The sequence below is a fragment of the Bos taurus genome, chromosome 2, assembly GCF_002263795.3.
Source record: "Bos taurus isolate L1 Dominette 01449 registration number 42190680 breed Hereford chromosome 2, ARS-UCD2.0, whole genome shotgun sequence".
NCBI classification, from domain to species: domain Eukaryota; kingdom Metazoa; phylum Chordata; class Mammalia; order Artiodactyla; family Bovidae; genus Bos; species Bos taurus.
The window spans coordinates 98,410,670-98,428,061 of NC_037329.1; the positions used below are offsets into that span (position 1 = coordinate 98,410,670).

The window sequence follows — 17,392 nt, forward strand, 5'->3', positions numbered from 1 at the left end:
TTTAATAAAAATATGCTCTTTTGAGTGTAGCAGAGAACTTTTTTATATACTAGTAAACATGGTGGCTCTGTGGTAAAGAATCTGCTGGCAACGCAGGAGATGCGTGTTTGATCACTGGGTTAGGAAGATCCTCTGGAGGAGGAAATGGCAACCCACTCCAGTATTCGTGCCTGGCAAATCCCATGGACAGAGGAGCCTGGCAGGCTACAGTCCACGGAGTCGCAAGAGAGTCAGACACTCCTGAGGGACTGAGCATACACATTCATAGGACACAATTATGAGATTATAATCCACAGTATATAAATATACCAGATTAAAAGTTATATAACAATATTTCTGGATTATTGGGATTGCTAAAGATTGGTTAAAAATGAACATAGGATTCAGGAGTTTAAAAATATTCTACTTAAAGATACCTATAATATAAATTTCTCATAGTATTTTCTTTTGTGTTTTGATTTGTTGCTCGTAATACCCTTTAAAGTGAAGTATAATTTTGTGTGTCATCAGCACTTGCAATTTTATAGCATTGTTGTGATAGTGCTAAGTGAGCCCAGATCCTAATAAATACTTTTCATACTCACATGGTTTCATATGAACATGGGATCTAATTGTTTGTCCTGGACACAAGAGAGAAAAGATTAAGGCTTTCTTTAAATCCTCTGAGGACCTCACTGCTGTACAGAAATGAAGCATGGTGCTCTCAAAAATTAAGAGAAAATAGTGCTACTTACCCGATTTCCTGGGTTTTTATCATTTTCTTTCCTAAATGCTACTGCTGCTTTTGAAAAATGTCTTTCTCATTTCTCTCAAGGAAAGAGGTAACAACCTGTCTCCTTGAAAGAAAAGATGAGAAGACAAATAACGTCTCCACTTGATTTCATTATTGAGATTGTGGCATGGGCTTGAACCCGTGAAATGCCAAAAATAATCAGTGAAGCCCTGCAGAACTCAGAAGAGAGGCTGGTGAGGGGTCTTGGAACAGAGAACATACATCTTACTCAGTTCTCTTCCCTTATGAGATTTGCTGTCATTACTGAACATCAGGCCTTCTCCGTAGCTTTTCTTAGCTCCTGCCTTTGGGGGGATTTTTTAAGAGAAGATAATAACAATTACAAGCCCATCTCATAATTGTAGGCCAGGTGGAGCACTCATTTTCACATTAGGGCCTTGTGCAATCTGGAGGGAAATTTGTTTAGTATTACTTATGAGTTGGTGGATCAGATAAAAGCCAGTCAAGTGGAAGAGAGGACTGTGTGAAGTATGTGGGCTCCCCTGGTAATTGCAATGCTGCAGGCGTTCCTCTGGTCGGGTAATAGATTTCCCCAGCTCCTCTGTGCCAGGTGAAATTTCCTCATTAAGGGGAATTTATTCCATTTCCTTTTATCATTTATTATTGAAGACTAAGTGTGAGTGGAGGAAACCTCAGAGATGACAGGCTAGAATTTTAAACAACAAGATCTACACCGGAAGTAGAAGAGAAAGAGCAGAGAGGCTTGTTTTGTTTATAAAAGGAGAGAAGGCGGGAGAGAACACTTCTCCCTCTAGAAGCTGAGCCGTCCCGTCTTACGGTTAAAAGATGATGGCAGTGTGTGTGAAAGTATGATCGTCTTATTTTTAAGACTTTTTTTCCCCCTCTAAAATTTCAGACTGTCATTTTGTGCTGCTCAGGAGAGAAAAACTGAAGGTTATGAAAAGGCCAGCCTCAGAGCTGTTTGGTGTTTCTTTGTTTTATTGTTTAGATTCTATTAAGCGATATTGAAAGTATAACCTTTAAAGAGTTTGCCCTTGAACTCCGAAAGCAAGGAAAGCTGTTAGGAGAAAGAAAAGCTGTATATGTATTTCAGAGGATACAGTTCTGAATATGGATTTAATGTGTTCATATTCATAAGAGTAAAGATAAACATAGACTTTCTAGTACACACAAATACATATAAAATAACGGAAGAGTAATTTGTTTATTGTATAGATTTTAAAACTGTGTGCTTTAGTGCAAGATGCTCCATTCTGCTGAGCACATTTCTCACTTGGTATAATGCTTTTTCAATTTACAAGATAATATAAATGGAACATTTTCTATTGAGGATTCAAAACACAGTTTTGAATTACAAATTCAAATTTTGTCTTTCTTTTAGTAATTATTCTGTTTTTAAGTTTGCTCCAAATTAAGATTTTCCTTTAAAAAAATAGAAATATGATAGCCATGTTTCTAAAATAATTTTTACCTAGCTCGATTTTAAAAGACAAATCTCATTCTGATGCAAGTTCTTTATAGCAGACAAAATGGAGGGCAGCCCAATATATGCTGATAAAGATGAGGAGCATATATCTAAATCTCCACATTGTTAAATGAGCTTTATGTTCACTTAAGATTATTCATCTTGTATCTGATTCTGAAGAGGTTTAACCTTATCTAAATCACTGGCCCAAAGCTAATGAATCGTGTCTTCAAACTGTCTCTTCTTTTATTTTATTATAATGGAACTCAAAATAAAATTTTGTATCAGAACAAGTAGGGAATGAAGTGAATTTTCTAGTGTGTGTAATGACATGCCAGCCAATCTTATGTGGTGCAGTGGATACAGTGGAGAGAGTGAACGAGGCAAATTTGGAGAGCAGCCACCTATGTCGTCCTGTGGGTTAGGGACACCTCACAGAACAAGGACTCTGGTCAATACGGGAAGAAGTCTAACTCGTCTGTATCTTTGTAACTGCCATGTTGGGTCAGAATCCTCATCTCTTTTTTCAGTGAGGAGGATTGTAATGTACTTTGCACTCTTTCATGAACATGTCTAAAGAGTTGAAATTATTAACCAGTGAGGCCATGATTTCATTCATGGCCTATAGAAGACATATCACTTTGAACTCCGTAGGACTGTATCTATCCCAAATTTTCATTCAAGTTGTGATGAACATGAATATATTCATATGCCATTCCAAATTAGTACATCCTAATTTTTAAGATTTGTAAAAATATCATGCTATTGATCTAGTTATTTGAATACTGAACGAAAGTTTAAAGCAATTTTTGGCTCACCAAGAAAATATTCTGAAAATCAGCTTGTGAGCTTAAAACATGCACTTTGCAGGTCTATCTTGAAGCATCTGTTTTAGAAAGTTCACCAGGTATGATTTGAGGGGGCATCTATGGAGAAATAGTTTTCACCCCTATTCTGAAACTCTGTCATTCATTATTCATTATTCTGTGTTACTGTTGCTTTTCTCAGCATCCCCCTTAAATAATGAAAACTCTCTGTGGTCGGGATGCTATGGGAGCAGTAATGATTGAGTTAGTTTTAGCTATTTTTTGCCACAAAGCTGAACACAAAATTAATTCAGTTTACTTTTGTATGCAGAGGGCCAATTTTATCAATCCACCTTTCTTTTCCTCTTCTTTTCTTTTTTTAAATTTGTTTGTTGGTAAGACTTCAATTTTATTTGGTGGGTACCGGAGGAATACTGTGTATTTGCTGGAGATGTCTTTATATGCTCTATTGGACTCTTTGGTGGGAAAGAATAAGAGGAATTATGCATATTTCAGCAATAGAAAAGACTGCATAGCTGAATGTGGATAAAACAAATGCAAATTTCTGCATCCCTAATAGAAATTTGAGGAATCTGAATGTTTTCTTTTTTGCTTGTTTGTTTAATACCATTATTTATAATTTTTATTTAAATTATTATCACAGTCTTTGAAGAATTGACTGATCCTCTATATTATAAGAAAAATAAATCATTTGAAGCAAAATAATAAAAAACTCACCAATAGGGCTAAAGATAAATATGTTACTTCTGGTTATTTTTTGACTTGAAGAACTTGCATTTCTGCTAGTCCATAGTAATAATTATAGGTGTGATGGTTCTTTTCAAGGCATGTTTCTTAGTGTGTCTGTATCCTTTTGTTCAAGGTTAGAATATAGTCATTTTAGTTAAAGTGATTGTTGATATGGTAACATGGGTTTTGCCTCAGGTAGTTTTTTGTAATAATGACGAAATGTCTAATTGAAGATTTATTTATTTTTTGCTTGTTTTTCCTTTTACTGCTATCCCACAATGATGGGAAAGTGTTCTAGCAGGTAGCTAGAAAAATCTATGGGTAAGAATTCACTCAGTGTTATATGTACAGTGTTTCTCCACCCAACTCAAGCTTCATACCAGTGTTTATAATAAGACTGTAGATCACAGAGAAAATGTGTAGTCTTTCCTCACACAGGTAAACATGATTGAAACTGTTCAGGAAAGTCATGATTTAAAAAGAACATCATCCAAAGTTTTAATTTAGGAAAATAGTTTATTTGTCAAGCATTTCTATTTTGAGCCTGAATGCACATTTGCACATAAACAAATGAGCAATTGGTGTAGGAACATAGTCTTGGCAAGGAGAGTGGAAATATACATTTCTAAAACAAGTAGAAACAACAACAAAAAATCTTTTCTCTGCTTTTGTCTGGAACTTTTTTTTTAAACTAAAAGCAAATGCCATCAGTTTGAGTGTTTCAAGGGCCCTCAGAAGCTCATCAGTCACCTTCACCTGTTGGGTAAAACTTTTCCAGACTTCCCCAGTGGAAAACTGAAAGTCAAAATCACTCAGTTGTGTCCAACTCTTTGTGACCCCATGGATTATACAGTCTATGGAATTCTCCAGACCAGAATACTGGAGTGGGTAGCCTTTGCCTTCTCCAGGGGATCGTCCCAACCCAGGGATTGAACCCAGGTCTCTCATATTGCAGGTGGATTCTTTACCAGCTGAGCCACAAGGGAAGCCCAAGAATACTGGAGTGGGTAGTCTATCCCTTCTCCAGTGGATCTTCCTGGTCCAGGAATCAAACCAGGGTCTCCTGCATTGCAGGTGGATTCTTTACCGGTAGACTGGAGCTATCAGGGAATCCCTTCCCAGTGGAAGTTGGGAGCATTTCCTCTGAACCACATCATCTTCTTGTGTGCATTTATCTCATAGTACCTCTCACTGTGGTATCAGAGAAATAGCGATTCATTTGCCTGGTAATATACTCTCAGCTCCATAAATGTAGAGATATGATATTTTAATCTCTCCATCATTAAAATACATGGGACAGAGTTCTGATACACGGAGCAGTTGTTCACCAAGTGTTAAAGAACTAATGAAGGAATGACAGTTAGTGTTGCTCAACCTTCACAATCCATAATTCCCTACTAACTTGGATTTCCAACAACAAATCCTCTGTAAGTTTGTATATGCCCTGCCATGCCCATTGCTTCCTCACATTATTGCAGACACAGTGCCCTTGCCTTGTCAACCCTTTTTTTCCGTATAAACCTGAATTTACTTGATGGCTCTGTATTCATCCCTCCACTGCCATATTAGTTCTCAAGTACAACCACTCACACGGTTATCTCTCTTCTCTGACCTCACATTGCATTACATAGCTTATTTCTCCATAAAAGGTTTGGAATCACTATTACTGCATCGTCTCAAATACTATTTTGTATCTTCTTGAGCATCATTGTCTGGTAGAATTTTCTGTGATGATAAAATATCCTGTAATCTACAAGTGGATTACAGGATACTTTATCCTATAATCTACTCTGTCCAACATAGTAGCCACTTGCCTGTATGGCTACTGAGCACTTGAAATGTGAGTAGTGAAAGTGTAGCTCTGAATAATTTAAAAAAATTTAAGCCAATGAATATCTGAATTTAAGCAGTTGTGTGTGGCTAGTGGCTGCCATCTTGGCTGGCATAGTTCTAGTTAGCACAGTGCTTGGCACATAATAAATAATACTTAATAGGCAGGTTGTGTTTAGAAATTTGGCAGGAAAATGTGTTGTTCTGGGGAGAATGCTTATCAAATACTTGGGAAGTTTAAGAAATCAAAATGAAATAGGAAAAAAGAAATTAAATTCACTAGGAGAAATAATAGATTTGAGAGAGAGAAGAGAAAATAGGTCCCACTGAGAAAGCGAATTGACTAGGAACTGCTGAAGCTTCAGAAATCCAAACTAACACTGATGTACAAAAGCTAGAGAAATAGTTATTAAATGTACCAGCTTGATTCTTTCTTCTGTGAACTCAAAATATGAATTAATTAAATTAAGAAGATTGAAGGATAGAATGAACAAAATGCAGTATTTAATTCAATCATACTCTATTAGCAGAATTTTGATGAAAATGTTTTATTTATTATTACATCTTCTGACAAAAACTTTTATATTTTAATTTCATTGTATTGACTATAAAACTGTTATAATTGAATTTTATTGTATCGACTACTGCTTGAAACAGCTTGGCGGTAGCTATTTGGTTAGAGATGCTTTTGTAGTATTTAATTCTTCTGTACCTCAACCCTTTGAAAATTATTTTGTGTACATTTGAATTCTAGTTACAAGTATATTTCAATAGCTTCTTTTTCATGTAAAGTAAAAATGCTCTAGAATTACAGTTTCCTTCATTCATGTAATAAATATTATTGAATGCTTTCTGTGAGCCAGACAGTGAGCTAGGCTTTGGGAATAATCTGGTAGATGAGACAAATATATTCTTTGCCCTCCTGGAACTTGAATCTAGCAGGAAAAATGTCTGGATACTTAAGAAAAACTAAGAAACATTAAAAATATCAGGAGATAATGACATGCTAAAGAATATCATTCCAACTATGCCCCTGGCTCCAACAAGAGTCAGTTAAAGGTCCAGAAAGATCCATGTTGGTTAGGGCAGACTAAGAAGGCTTAGAGGATGAGCCTTGGCTTTAGCTGACCTATGAGGCATGGCTGGGATTTGGAGAGAGGACAGGTAGGTGATGGGAATGTTAAAGGCGTTACTGGTGAGAGACATAATGTGAATGGTGTCTACACTGTGGAAATCATCATGGGACAGTGAGGAGACAAATCTGGTTTGAGTGGAAAATAATATCAAAATCACAGAACTATCTTCTCAACACAGAGAGATATATGACACTAGTAAATAGAGATAGTTTATGAAGAGGACACCCAGCCCAATGCCATGTTGGGATGCCTAGGTGGAGAAATTCTCAAAGCCCATAAAGACCTGGAGCACAGGTCAGACACAGGAGAAGGGGCTGTGAATTTGGGGATTATCAACTAGTTATGTAGGATAACTGGTCATTATGAGCCAATGGCAGTGGCTAAATTTAGGAAGGGAGAGAAAGTAGCCAGATGTAAGCAGGCATTGGAGGACAGAGCCGTAGAGAATAAACAGTAAAGTGTTGTTGTAATAAAGTAGGGTGAGAAGCAACTTATTGCCAGAGACATATATTTTTAAGGAATGAAACATCAAAAGGATCACATGCTGACAGACTGCGAAGGTGAGAATTAAGAAAGTGCTCTTGGGTTTAGAAGGTCCTGACTATTTTTGAAAGAACAAATTCATTAGGACAGTAGATGCAGAAGCCACTTTTCAGGAAATAAGAGAAGAGGATATATAGGGTGGGGGTGGGAAACCACGTGTTTGAGAAAGCTGGCACTGCTAATGGCACCTCATAGAGCCTAGACCACTTAGTGGGTTATTTGTGTATTTTTAAAAGTCAGCAGACCTACTTGGAAAGTTGGAAAATAAGGAGACTGGTGATTTCAAAATTGACTAGTTCACTGCTTCTTACTGTGTCTGGTCTAAACTTGAATTCTCTTTTTCATTAAATCCTAGTGAGTCCATTACAGAAGAAACCCTGAAAAAGGCAAAGGAGATTGGGTTCTCAGACAAGCAGATTTCAAAATGCCTCGGGCTGACTGAGGCCCAGACAAGAGAGCTGAGGTTAAAGAAAAACATTCATCCTTGGGTTAAACAGGTAAAGGAATAAAGGAATTTTTCTTTCTTCCTAGGATTCCACGGGTAAAATATGGGCACCAATCACAGAGCCATTTTTAATAGAAAGAGGTGGAATTCGAAAGTGAATTTACTTGTTCAACCGATGCACATGACGTCACTTGTTTTATTCAGCATGGGATTGATTTATGATTTAAAGGGGAAAGGATGTAGGGGCATTGGGATGTAGAAGGAAGAGTGAGGACATGATTTTCTTGGCCTGAATGAAAAAAACTTAAAATGACCTCTCCTCTACTTTTTGACCCGTGTGCAAATATATCAGTAGTAAGAGAAATCCTTAGTGTAATAGAAGGGCTTGAAATGCCCTAGTGTAGTGGCTGACTCTCTTGAAAAGAATAGTTATCTCTTTTGGCACTGACTTTTTACAGGGTAATACTTTATTTTAAGTGCCCTATCATTATGGTTCATTTAGTATTCATTGTGATAGGGCTGGGCATAATGAGCTCATCTAGTATTCATGACAATCACACTAGAACTTTCATAGGTGTACCGTTGTGATTCTTTTTGGCCTTTAGGAGAAGAGATGCTTTGGCTTAAAGTACCACCAGCTGGTTTTTGTCCTTTAAAATCATTGGCTTTTCCCTGTGTGCTCAGGGGGCACACACATAACCTTAGGTCTGGGACTTGATGCTGAATATTTTCTACTCAGCAATTATTATCTTTCTTCCTTCTCACTTGCCTTACATTAGTTTGCCCTGTTGGCCCCAAAATCTTGCTCACTAAGCTGAGCTCCTGGCCCTTGAGAGCTGAATTGATTTACTTTCCCCAAATATGTTCAATGAGATCTAGTCCCCTTCCCTACTTGTCTATGCTTTGTGGTATTTAAGTCATCCCATTGCGCAGTGCCATAGGTAACTTCAGTCCTATGCATTAATCTGCAAACCAAAGACATCCATATATATAGATCATTTTGTTCTGGTTTTATGTTTTATTTGTAATTGCTTAAGACAGATGGTTGGGTAAGTTTTCCTGGTAACCAGTTGACTATATGAGCATTTTCTTGTGTTCTTGAGAGCTAATACATAGTAATCTGATACTCTGTAATGTGTATTGTCATTCATTGCCCAAGAGATAGCTAAATCATATTGTTTTTTTCTCTGCTCTCCCTGCTATAATTAGAAAGCAACTGGATGATACATACATTTTTCTTGTCTTTCTATTTGATAGAAATGGGCATTAAAGGAATATGAATGCAGAACCAAAAACAAAATTCATGACCTTCTTGAAAAAAATTGTATTAAAGGGGAATAAAAATCCACATGTATGTGTGTATTTATTTTACATATGTATTTATTTCTCTTTCAGATTGATACACTGGCTGCAGAATACCCATCAGTAACAAACTACCTCTATGTTACCTACAATGGTCAGGTAAGAACTGCCAAAGTTCTGTAATGCAGAAAGCTCTACATTTAGTAGATGGTCTATTTACTAGTATATTTAGTAAATAAAAATGACATCATTTGAATTGAATGTGATGATGTACTTTTGTACTCAGTCTTTTAAGAACTGCCTTAAGATGATGAAATAAAACAAGTGGAGAGATAAAGATAATGGTTACATGATTGACACAACATTATAAATTAATTAAAAAAGACTGGTGACATAAACATAAAATTATACTGTATTCTCATGGCTAACTGAAAATACTGAATACTTTTTTTTACAAATAAGTAGGGTTTATATAACATTTTATACTTATGGATTCCCAAAGACTAATAGAAGATGCATATAAACAAGAGAAAGAATGAGAAAGACACACTCAAAGGCATGACACAGTTGAATTAGAGGGAAGAATAACATAATAATTGCCATTATCTTCCTTTTTCTCCCCCTTAGGAGCATGATATCAATTTTGATGATCATGGAATGATGGTGCTGGGCTGTGGTCCATATCACATTGGTAAAGTGATAATTTATATTTACATAGAACTTTTCAGTTTATATAGTACTTTTCACATATGTTAATTCCATTATTCTAAGAACTATGTAAAGTAAAAGCTGTCAAAATAAAAATTTTACAAATTAGGAAACAGAGGTTCAGAGCCATGTATCCCAATGTATATAGCTATTAAATGAAAGAAGTAGGACTCAAATGTAGGTCTCAACCACAAATTCCATCTCCTTCCCTTTTACCTTGTTATCTCTTTTTCATTTTCATTCTCATGAGCTAAACTTAGCCTCTTACTGGGGTTGGGGAGTGAATTACACTTTAACTTTTTATCTTCCTGCATAATTTTTCACCAAGATCTGTATTTGTTCAATAACTTTATACATAAAAGAGTAATCATTTTTGTAGATCCAATGTCTGACCTAACATATGACATGGGTTGACATCAGATGCAAAGAGCTCATCTCATTGAGACCCAGGAAGAGTATCACATAGTTTAATTAAGACATTCTCACCAGAATTTGTTGTATTTCTCCCAGTCACTTAAAATTAGATATTTAATAACAAATCAAGATCTATTACAGTTACAAAGTATATATTTAAATAGATGTTTCTTAGCAAGTATATCTAACATCTAGCCTCTGCAAGGTGTTCTAATATGGAAATGATGAAACATATGATTTAAATGTATTTTAAACATAGAGTTTATTACAGTTTTTACAATTAAGTGTTTCAGGAAGTGTTAGTTTGCCAATTTTTGGCCAAGCCTTAAAGTAGGCCAAAAGTGTTTATACCTTTGCCACTCTATCTTATGCTTAAATAGCTTGGACACCTTCACCAGGACCTACCCTTCTCTAAACCTTTCTTCTTTCCTTTTCAAATTTCACCTAATTTATGCAACCATTCTACATTACTTTAGGGTCTAAGAAAAATTAGCTGAGCTAATAATCAAGTGTGTACTTAATTGATAGTGAGATTTAACATGCTACTATATTTGGACAACTTATTATGCTGACAAGCATTTTTAGGAGACAAAATCCTAATGCAAAGGATTAGTACAAATCCCTGAACTTCAGTTCTATGGCATCCCAGTAGAGGTGATATTTTGAGGCATTTAGGCCATTATTATACATCAAATCACTTCCTAGAAGGTCACTCACTCTGCATGGGGTGGCCTTGCCAAGCTTAAAAGGATATGCTTGGAAAGGCCAGGACTTTCCAATCAATCAAGACATGTCAGAGCTGCAAGGCACCTCAGGGATCATTGGGTTTGGCTCTCAGACAGCAGGGTAAGTGGAAGGACTTAAACAAGAACTCAAGTGTTCTGATCACAAACTTTATTATGTGTGCTGAGGTCAATATGTTCACTTTGAGTTTCTTTTCAGTAAACGAGGTTTGTAAAAATTATTATTATAATTCTCCTCCATTAACTTTGAGGTTCTGAATGTTCCAAATATGGAGATTACCTCTTGCAGAACTTAGTATACAAAGCAAGCCAACCCGTCGTTGTGGTTTAACGAGTCCCTGTTTTTCCTACTAATAATATAGTAGGAAATAGTATGCATAATATCAATAGATCTGACATTTATATTTCGGAAAAAAATTGAATTGAAAGGGCATTAGCTCCCTTAGCATTGACTGACTGGCAATATATGTCTGCTTCTCTTTGTGTTATAGCTTCAGGCTTCTCTTCCCCTCTCTCCCCAATTTCATTGTCTCTGTAGGTAGCAGCGTGGAATTTGATTGGTGTGCTGTCTCCAGTATCCGCACATTGCGTCAGCTTGGCAAGAAGACAGTGGTGGTGAATTGTAACCCTGAGACCGTGAGCACAGACTTTGATGAGTGTGACAAATTGTACTTTGAAGAGTTGTCTTTGGAAAGAATCCTAGACATCTACCATCAGGAGGTAAGAAAGAAAAAAAAAGGAAAAAAAAAAGAATAAAAATATATACAATGCATACTGTATATACGTGTATCCATGTATGTAGATTTATATTGCAAGTTACCTTCAGAGAAAGAGCTTCTGGTGTCTTCCATTGTCTAATTTTGTAATGAAACTCTGAAAAATAATCACCCCAGCCTTAGATTCTTGAGGCCGTGGCACAGAGTAATTCTTTTTCATATAAAATACACCTTTTCTTTCTCAGCATTCCATCTATATTGAAAATTCTTCTTGGTAACATGTGCCAGACACATACTAATTAGCATAAGACAGCCCCGATAGATATTTTGTAAAGCCATTTAATTGATCATGTAGACCCACGATAAGAAGCCTCTCTTTAGTTCACATCCTGTTGTGGTTTAATGATGACCACTTCTCAGAGGAGACAGGTTAGTCATTCACAAAAGACTGGTTAATTCTTTGTGCTACAGATGAAGCTGTTAGTCTTCAGTGTAAAAATCAATGAGTTCATTCTAAATGATTTTGGTAGCATTATAGCCTTCTCTTCTACTTCCACTCCAATATTATAGAGTGTATCTTCACTGTGGATTTATATGATCCTAGGTTAACAAGTTAGTTTACAATTAAAAAAATGCCTACTTGAAAATTTTAGTCATGCCTTTTGATGCTGTTATAATTAATTAACCATCCCTATGTACAAAATATGGTCACTTAAGGAAAAAACAATTAACTTGGAGCCACAAGACTTAAATTTTTGACTTGAAAATTCGTTGATTTGTGCCAGTTACTTAAATCCTCTGTGCTTCATCTTTGTTATTTTTGTTAATGAATCATATGAGTGTTAAAACATGGTACATGTAGGTTTTGTGATGGTAACATAGATTTGTGGTTGAGATCGCATTGTCGAGTATAAAGTATAGTGTTAGAACAATGTGATGATTTTATTACTGTGAAAAGAAATAGACAAATTTAGGATTAATATATCATCATAGTTTTCTATTTAGGCCTGTCCTACTAATCTTTTAATATAATGAAACGAAACCATTAGGTACGGATTCCCAGGTGGCTAAGTGGTGAAGAATTTGCCTGCCAATGCAGGAGATGAGGGTTTGAACCCTGGGTCAGGAAGATCTCCTAGAGGAGGAAATAGCAACCGACTCCAGTATTCATGTCTAAAAAATCCCATGGACAGAGGAACCTGGCAGGCTACGGTCCATAGGGTCGCAAAGAGTTGGACACAACTGCACACAGCACACAAACCATTAGGTAGACTATACACAATTTTCAGTTCTTTCACTGACCAGATTTTTCTCATAATTTCTTTATTCATTTTAGATAAACTGGTGGGGATCAAAGCAAGTACATATTCTACAAATATTTCTTGAGTATCTTTTAAAACTCAGGTTCAGCAAGATCAGTTCAGTTCAGTCACTTAGTCATGTCCAGCTCTCTGCGACCCCCATGGAGTGCAGCATGCCAGATCTCCCTGTCCATCACCAACTCCTGGAGTTTACTCAAACTCGTCTCCATTGACTCAGTGATGCCATCCAACTATCTCATCCTCTGTCATCCCCTTCTCCTCCCGCCCTCAATCTTTCCCAGTATCAGGGTCTTTTCCAATGAGTTAGCTCCTTCGCATCAGGTGGCCAAAGTATTGGAGTTTCAGTTTCAGCATCTGTCCTTCCAATGAACATTCAGGACTGATTTCCTTTAGAATGGACTGGTGGATCTCTTTGCTATCCAAGGGACTTTTAAGAGTCTTCTCCAACACTACAGTTAAAAAGCATCAATTCTTCAGTGCTCAGCTTTATTTATAGTCCAACTCTCACATCCATACATGACTACTGGAAAGGCCATAGCTTTGACTAGATGGATCTTTGTTGGAAAAGTAATGTCTCTGCTTTTTAATATGCTGTCTAGGTTAGTCATAACTTTTCTTCCAAGGAGCAAATGTCTTTTAATTTCATGGCTGCAGTCACCATCTGCAGTGATTTTGGAGCCCCAAAGAATAAAGTCTGTCACTGTTTCCCCATCCATTTGCCATGAAATGATGGGAACAGATGCCATGATCTTAGTTTTCTGAATGTTGAATTTTAAGCCAACTTTTTCACTCTCCTTTTTCACTTTTATCAGGAGGCTCTTTAGTTCTTCTTTGCTTTCTGCCATAGGGGAGAAATATTCAGGGAGGATAGAGAGCTGTAAAACCAGGTCCTTACCTTTGAGACATTGAAATAAAACTGGGATTAATGACATAATATCTGAAAAGTTACATAATTATTAAAAAATATTAACAAGCATTATAAGTGATAGTGGCAGGCATTTAACATGTAGTTAATGATTTCTGTATGAAGTGGTTTAAGGAAAGATGAAAAACTTCTATAGTTGCCTTTGTACATATGAATGCTAATGAAGTCCTTTTATAATTGAATTCAGTATGATAGAAATAAATAAACTGGCCCTTATTTGAAGCTAAATTTTTTTTTTTAGTGCCACTACATATACTGAGGTAATTTTAAATGTTGTGTTGAAGACTATAAGAACAGTATACCATTGATATATTCTTTATGCTACCCTACAAGAAATGTGATTTTAATATATCACATGCACATATCAGGCACATATGTATGTATATTTGTGTATATGTTTCCTTGTATAAGGTTGTTATGTATCTCCTCACAGCAGGCTTTACAGGCATTGTCTCTCGTAACGGGTGTGCATCAACCTTCAGGAGGCTGCCCTTGTTCGACCTTGGATGTCCCTAGTGATCAGGAAAGCACTGAAGCATTCAGTAGTAAATTTGAAGAAAATTGGAAGCACGTCTAATCTTATTTAAAAGCACACATTTGAGTCACTTAGAAGGGCAATAGGCTTTCCCAAGGATACATAGCTACATGGGATGATAGAAAATATGATAGGTCCCTTGGTCCAGGTCACTTGGTCGAGTTCAGGACCAAGCTTGTTTCCATGGCATCAAAGGAGCACCTCGAAAGAAAACCTTAAAGGGAAGTCAGAAAAGTGATGTGCCCTGTGAGAAAAGCAGGCTGCTTTGGAGGGACGTCTGGATCAGAAGTTGAGTGAGAGAGGATGCTAGAAATGCTGAAATCTCCTTCCCACTTCTTTTTTTTTTTTAAATAGAAAAATTTGTAGTGATATATCCCTTTAGCTTCAGGCATTATTTTTGTAGTTGTAAAGGGCAACCCTTTAAACTGAAGTCATTAATTCCTTATGATTGTATTCATGGATTCTGTTCCCTGAGAAGAGCTTTGCATTTTTATTTTTTATGTTTTGGTGTGTGAGTGTGGAGAAGAGCCAAGACATTGAGAAGTGGGTGTCTGCCATCTATAAAGCTTCCCAGGTGGTGCTAGTGGTAAAGAACCTGCCTGCCAATGCAGAAGACTAAGAGACATGGGTTCAATCCCTGGGTCAGAAGATCCCCTGGAGAAGGGCAAGCCAACCCAGTCAAGCATTCTTGCCTAGAGAATCCCCACGGATAAAGGATCCTGGGGGACTACAAAGACTAGGACACTGCTGAAGTGATTCAGCACGCCATCTACATGGCTTTGATGGATGATATTTTTAGCCTGGTTCAGTTTTGTTTAGGACACTCCTTAAAAAGGAAAAAGATGTTCTCAAATTATATTGAGGTACATGAGTTGAAAATGATTACTTTGTTTATAGAAGTGCTAACACTGATCTTCTCTTTTATTAGTGTGCTCAGTCACACAGTCTTGTCCAACTCTTTGAAATCCCATGGACTGTAGCCTGCCAGGCTCCTCCATCCATGAAATTTTTTAGGCAAGAATACTGGAGTGGGTTGCAATTTCCTATTCCAAGGGATCTTCCCAAGTCAGGGAGCAAGCCCATGTCTCTTGCATCTCCTGAATAAGTAGATGGATTTTTTACCACTGCACCATCTAGGAAGCCCCTTTTTAAATTAGATCTATTGTTAGATCTGTTTCCCTGGGCTGCTGCTGCTGCTGCTAAATTGCTTCAGTTGTTATGGGTTATGCAATAATCTTTATAGACTATGATGATAAGGGAGACTCTCACAGATCCTTTCTAACTTCACATTTCCCTTTCTTTCTTTGGAGACTCATGGTTTGAAAAGTTATAAGCAAAGCACATTTATTTTCTTTTACTTCCAAACCCTATTTAGGACCCATTTCTTAATTCTGCTCATTAAAAAACAGGTTGAGTTTAAAAATTCAGGCAACATGTTTGACACTTTATTATGTCCTGTCTGATTTGAGTCCTGATTATGTATTTTTTTTCTTTTACAATGTATAATTTACTGGATCATACCCTATAAAGATGTACTCTGCTTAATTATTTAATTCTCCTATTTTTAACACCTGATGCCATATGTATTGGAGAAGGACATGGCAACCCACTCCAGTATTCTTGCCTGGAGAATCCTGTGGACAGAGGAGCCTGGTGGGTTACAGTCAGCAAATGGGTTACGGGATTGGAAATAGTCAGACACGACTGAGCAACTAAGCACATCATATGCATAATAGACAGTGGTACCTCTGTATCACAGCTTGAATTAAGTGAATGAAAGAGTGACAGCCATGAATTAGTGATAGACAAAACACCTTAGGGAATGGATCACTCTAAACTAGAACTGGGTTTCACTCCTAGCAATTGGTTTCATTGCAATTAAATCTTAAGATTCTGTCTGAAATGTTACAAATGTTTTACTAAAATGTGAATTACTGAAATATAATGCATGTGCAACCTCACTGATGGATGTATAAATAATGAAGATGTAAATTAGAGAAAATACATGAAATTACAAAAATCAGGGCTATTTTTTGGTGAAGTAAATGGTATATCTGTTAGTAAGACAAACTTTCTTATATTGCATTCTGTCTATATTAAAACATTTAATTTGTCTGTAAAATAAGGACTGACCTAAGTGATTAATATATAAAAGAAACTGAAATGATCTGAAATACATTTGAAGTATTTTCTGTTAATTCCTCACCACTAAAAATAAATTTGTGGTGTGATTTCAGCTTAAAAATTATTGCAGAAATATTTTTGTAAGGTGATGCCTTAGCTTCATGATATCAGGTTTAAAAACTAGGAAACTAAGCTACAAACAAGTTTAGGTAAGATCAGTAGAACTTTGGGAGCCTAGTGGAATTATTTTAGGCCTAACATATTTAGAAATCTGTGAAACAAATCTGCATTTTAGAATATTTTGCTTCAGTAAATTACTTGAAATTAAGTGTAAGTGATTGTATATGATATTAATTCATCTGTGTAGATACCAGATTCTCTTCTCTTAGTCTCTACAAGCTCTGTGCTTAGAGTTGGGACCAATCTAAGATAAAATTCTTCCACAAAATTCTCCTCTATTAACTTCATCCCTCAAATATGTTCTCTTTTACTGAATTCCCTTTGCTGTGCAGACAAAATCTGCACTCAACCATCACACCATTACTCTAAAACATTCCTATGGACATGATTTGTCTTCCAAATAATGGTCTTTATTTTTGGAGGTCAATGATGAGAATAGGATATTGGAGTGAAAGTGTTTCTATCTACTACTTCCCAGAAAGAATGTTTGAGAAATATCTCTTCTACCCTTTAACATTCACCACCTTTGAAACAAGCCAGAAAAACAGGATTGATTTCAAATTCAGACTTGGCATATTAGGTGAGCATAGCTGCTTTACGGAGAAGGCAATGGCACCCCACTCCAGTACTCTTGCCTGGAAAATCCCATGGATGGAGGAGCCTGGAAGGCTGCAGTCCATGGGGTTGCTGAGGG

The 17,392-nt window shown here is 36.6% G+C and overlaps 1 protein-coding gene across 3 annotated transcripts in view; it reads left to right on the forward strand.

Annotated features, from left to right (window-relative positions):
- Nucleotides 1-17,392, forward strand: part of CPS1 (carbamoyl-phosphate synthase 1) — a 193,904-nt gene that overhangs the window by 136,893 nt on the left and 39,619 nt on the right. For all 3 annotated transcript variants that reach the window (XM_015458817.3, XM_010802252.4, NM_001192258.1), the window contains 4 exons: nt 7,640-7,781; nt 9,125-9,190; nt 9,659-9,722; nt 11,435-11,616. In XM_015458817.3, coding sequence (XP_015314303.1) covers nt 7,640-7,781; nt 9,125-9,190; nt 9,659-9,722; nt 11,435-11,616 — 454 coding nt within the window. The remainder of the gene's footprint in view (nt 1-7,639; nt 7,782-9,124; nt 9,191-9,658; nt 9,723-11,434; nt 11,617-17,392) is intronic.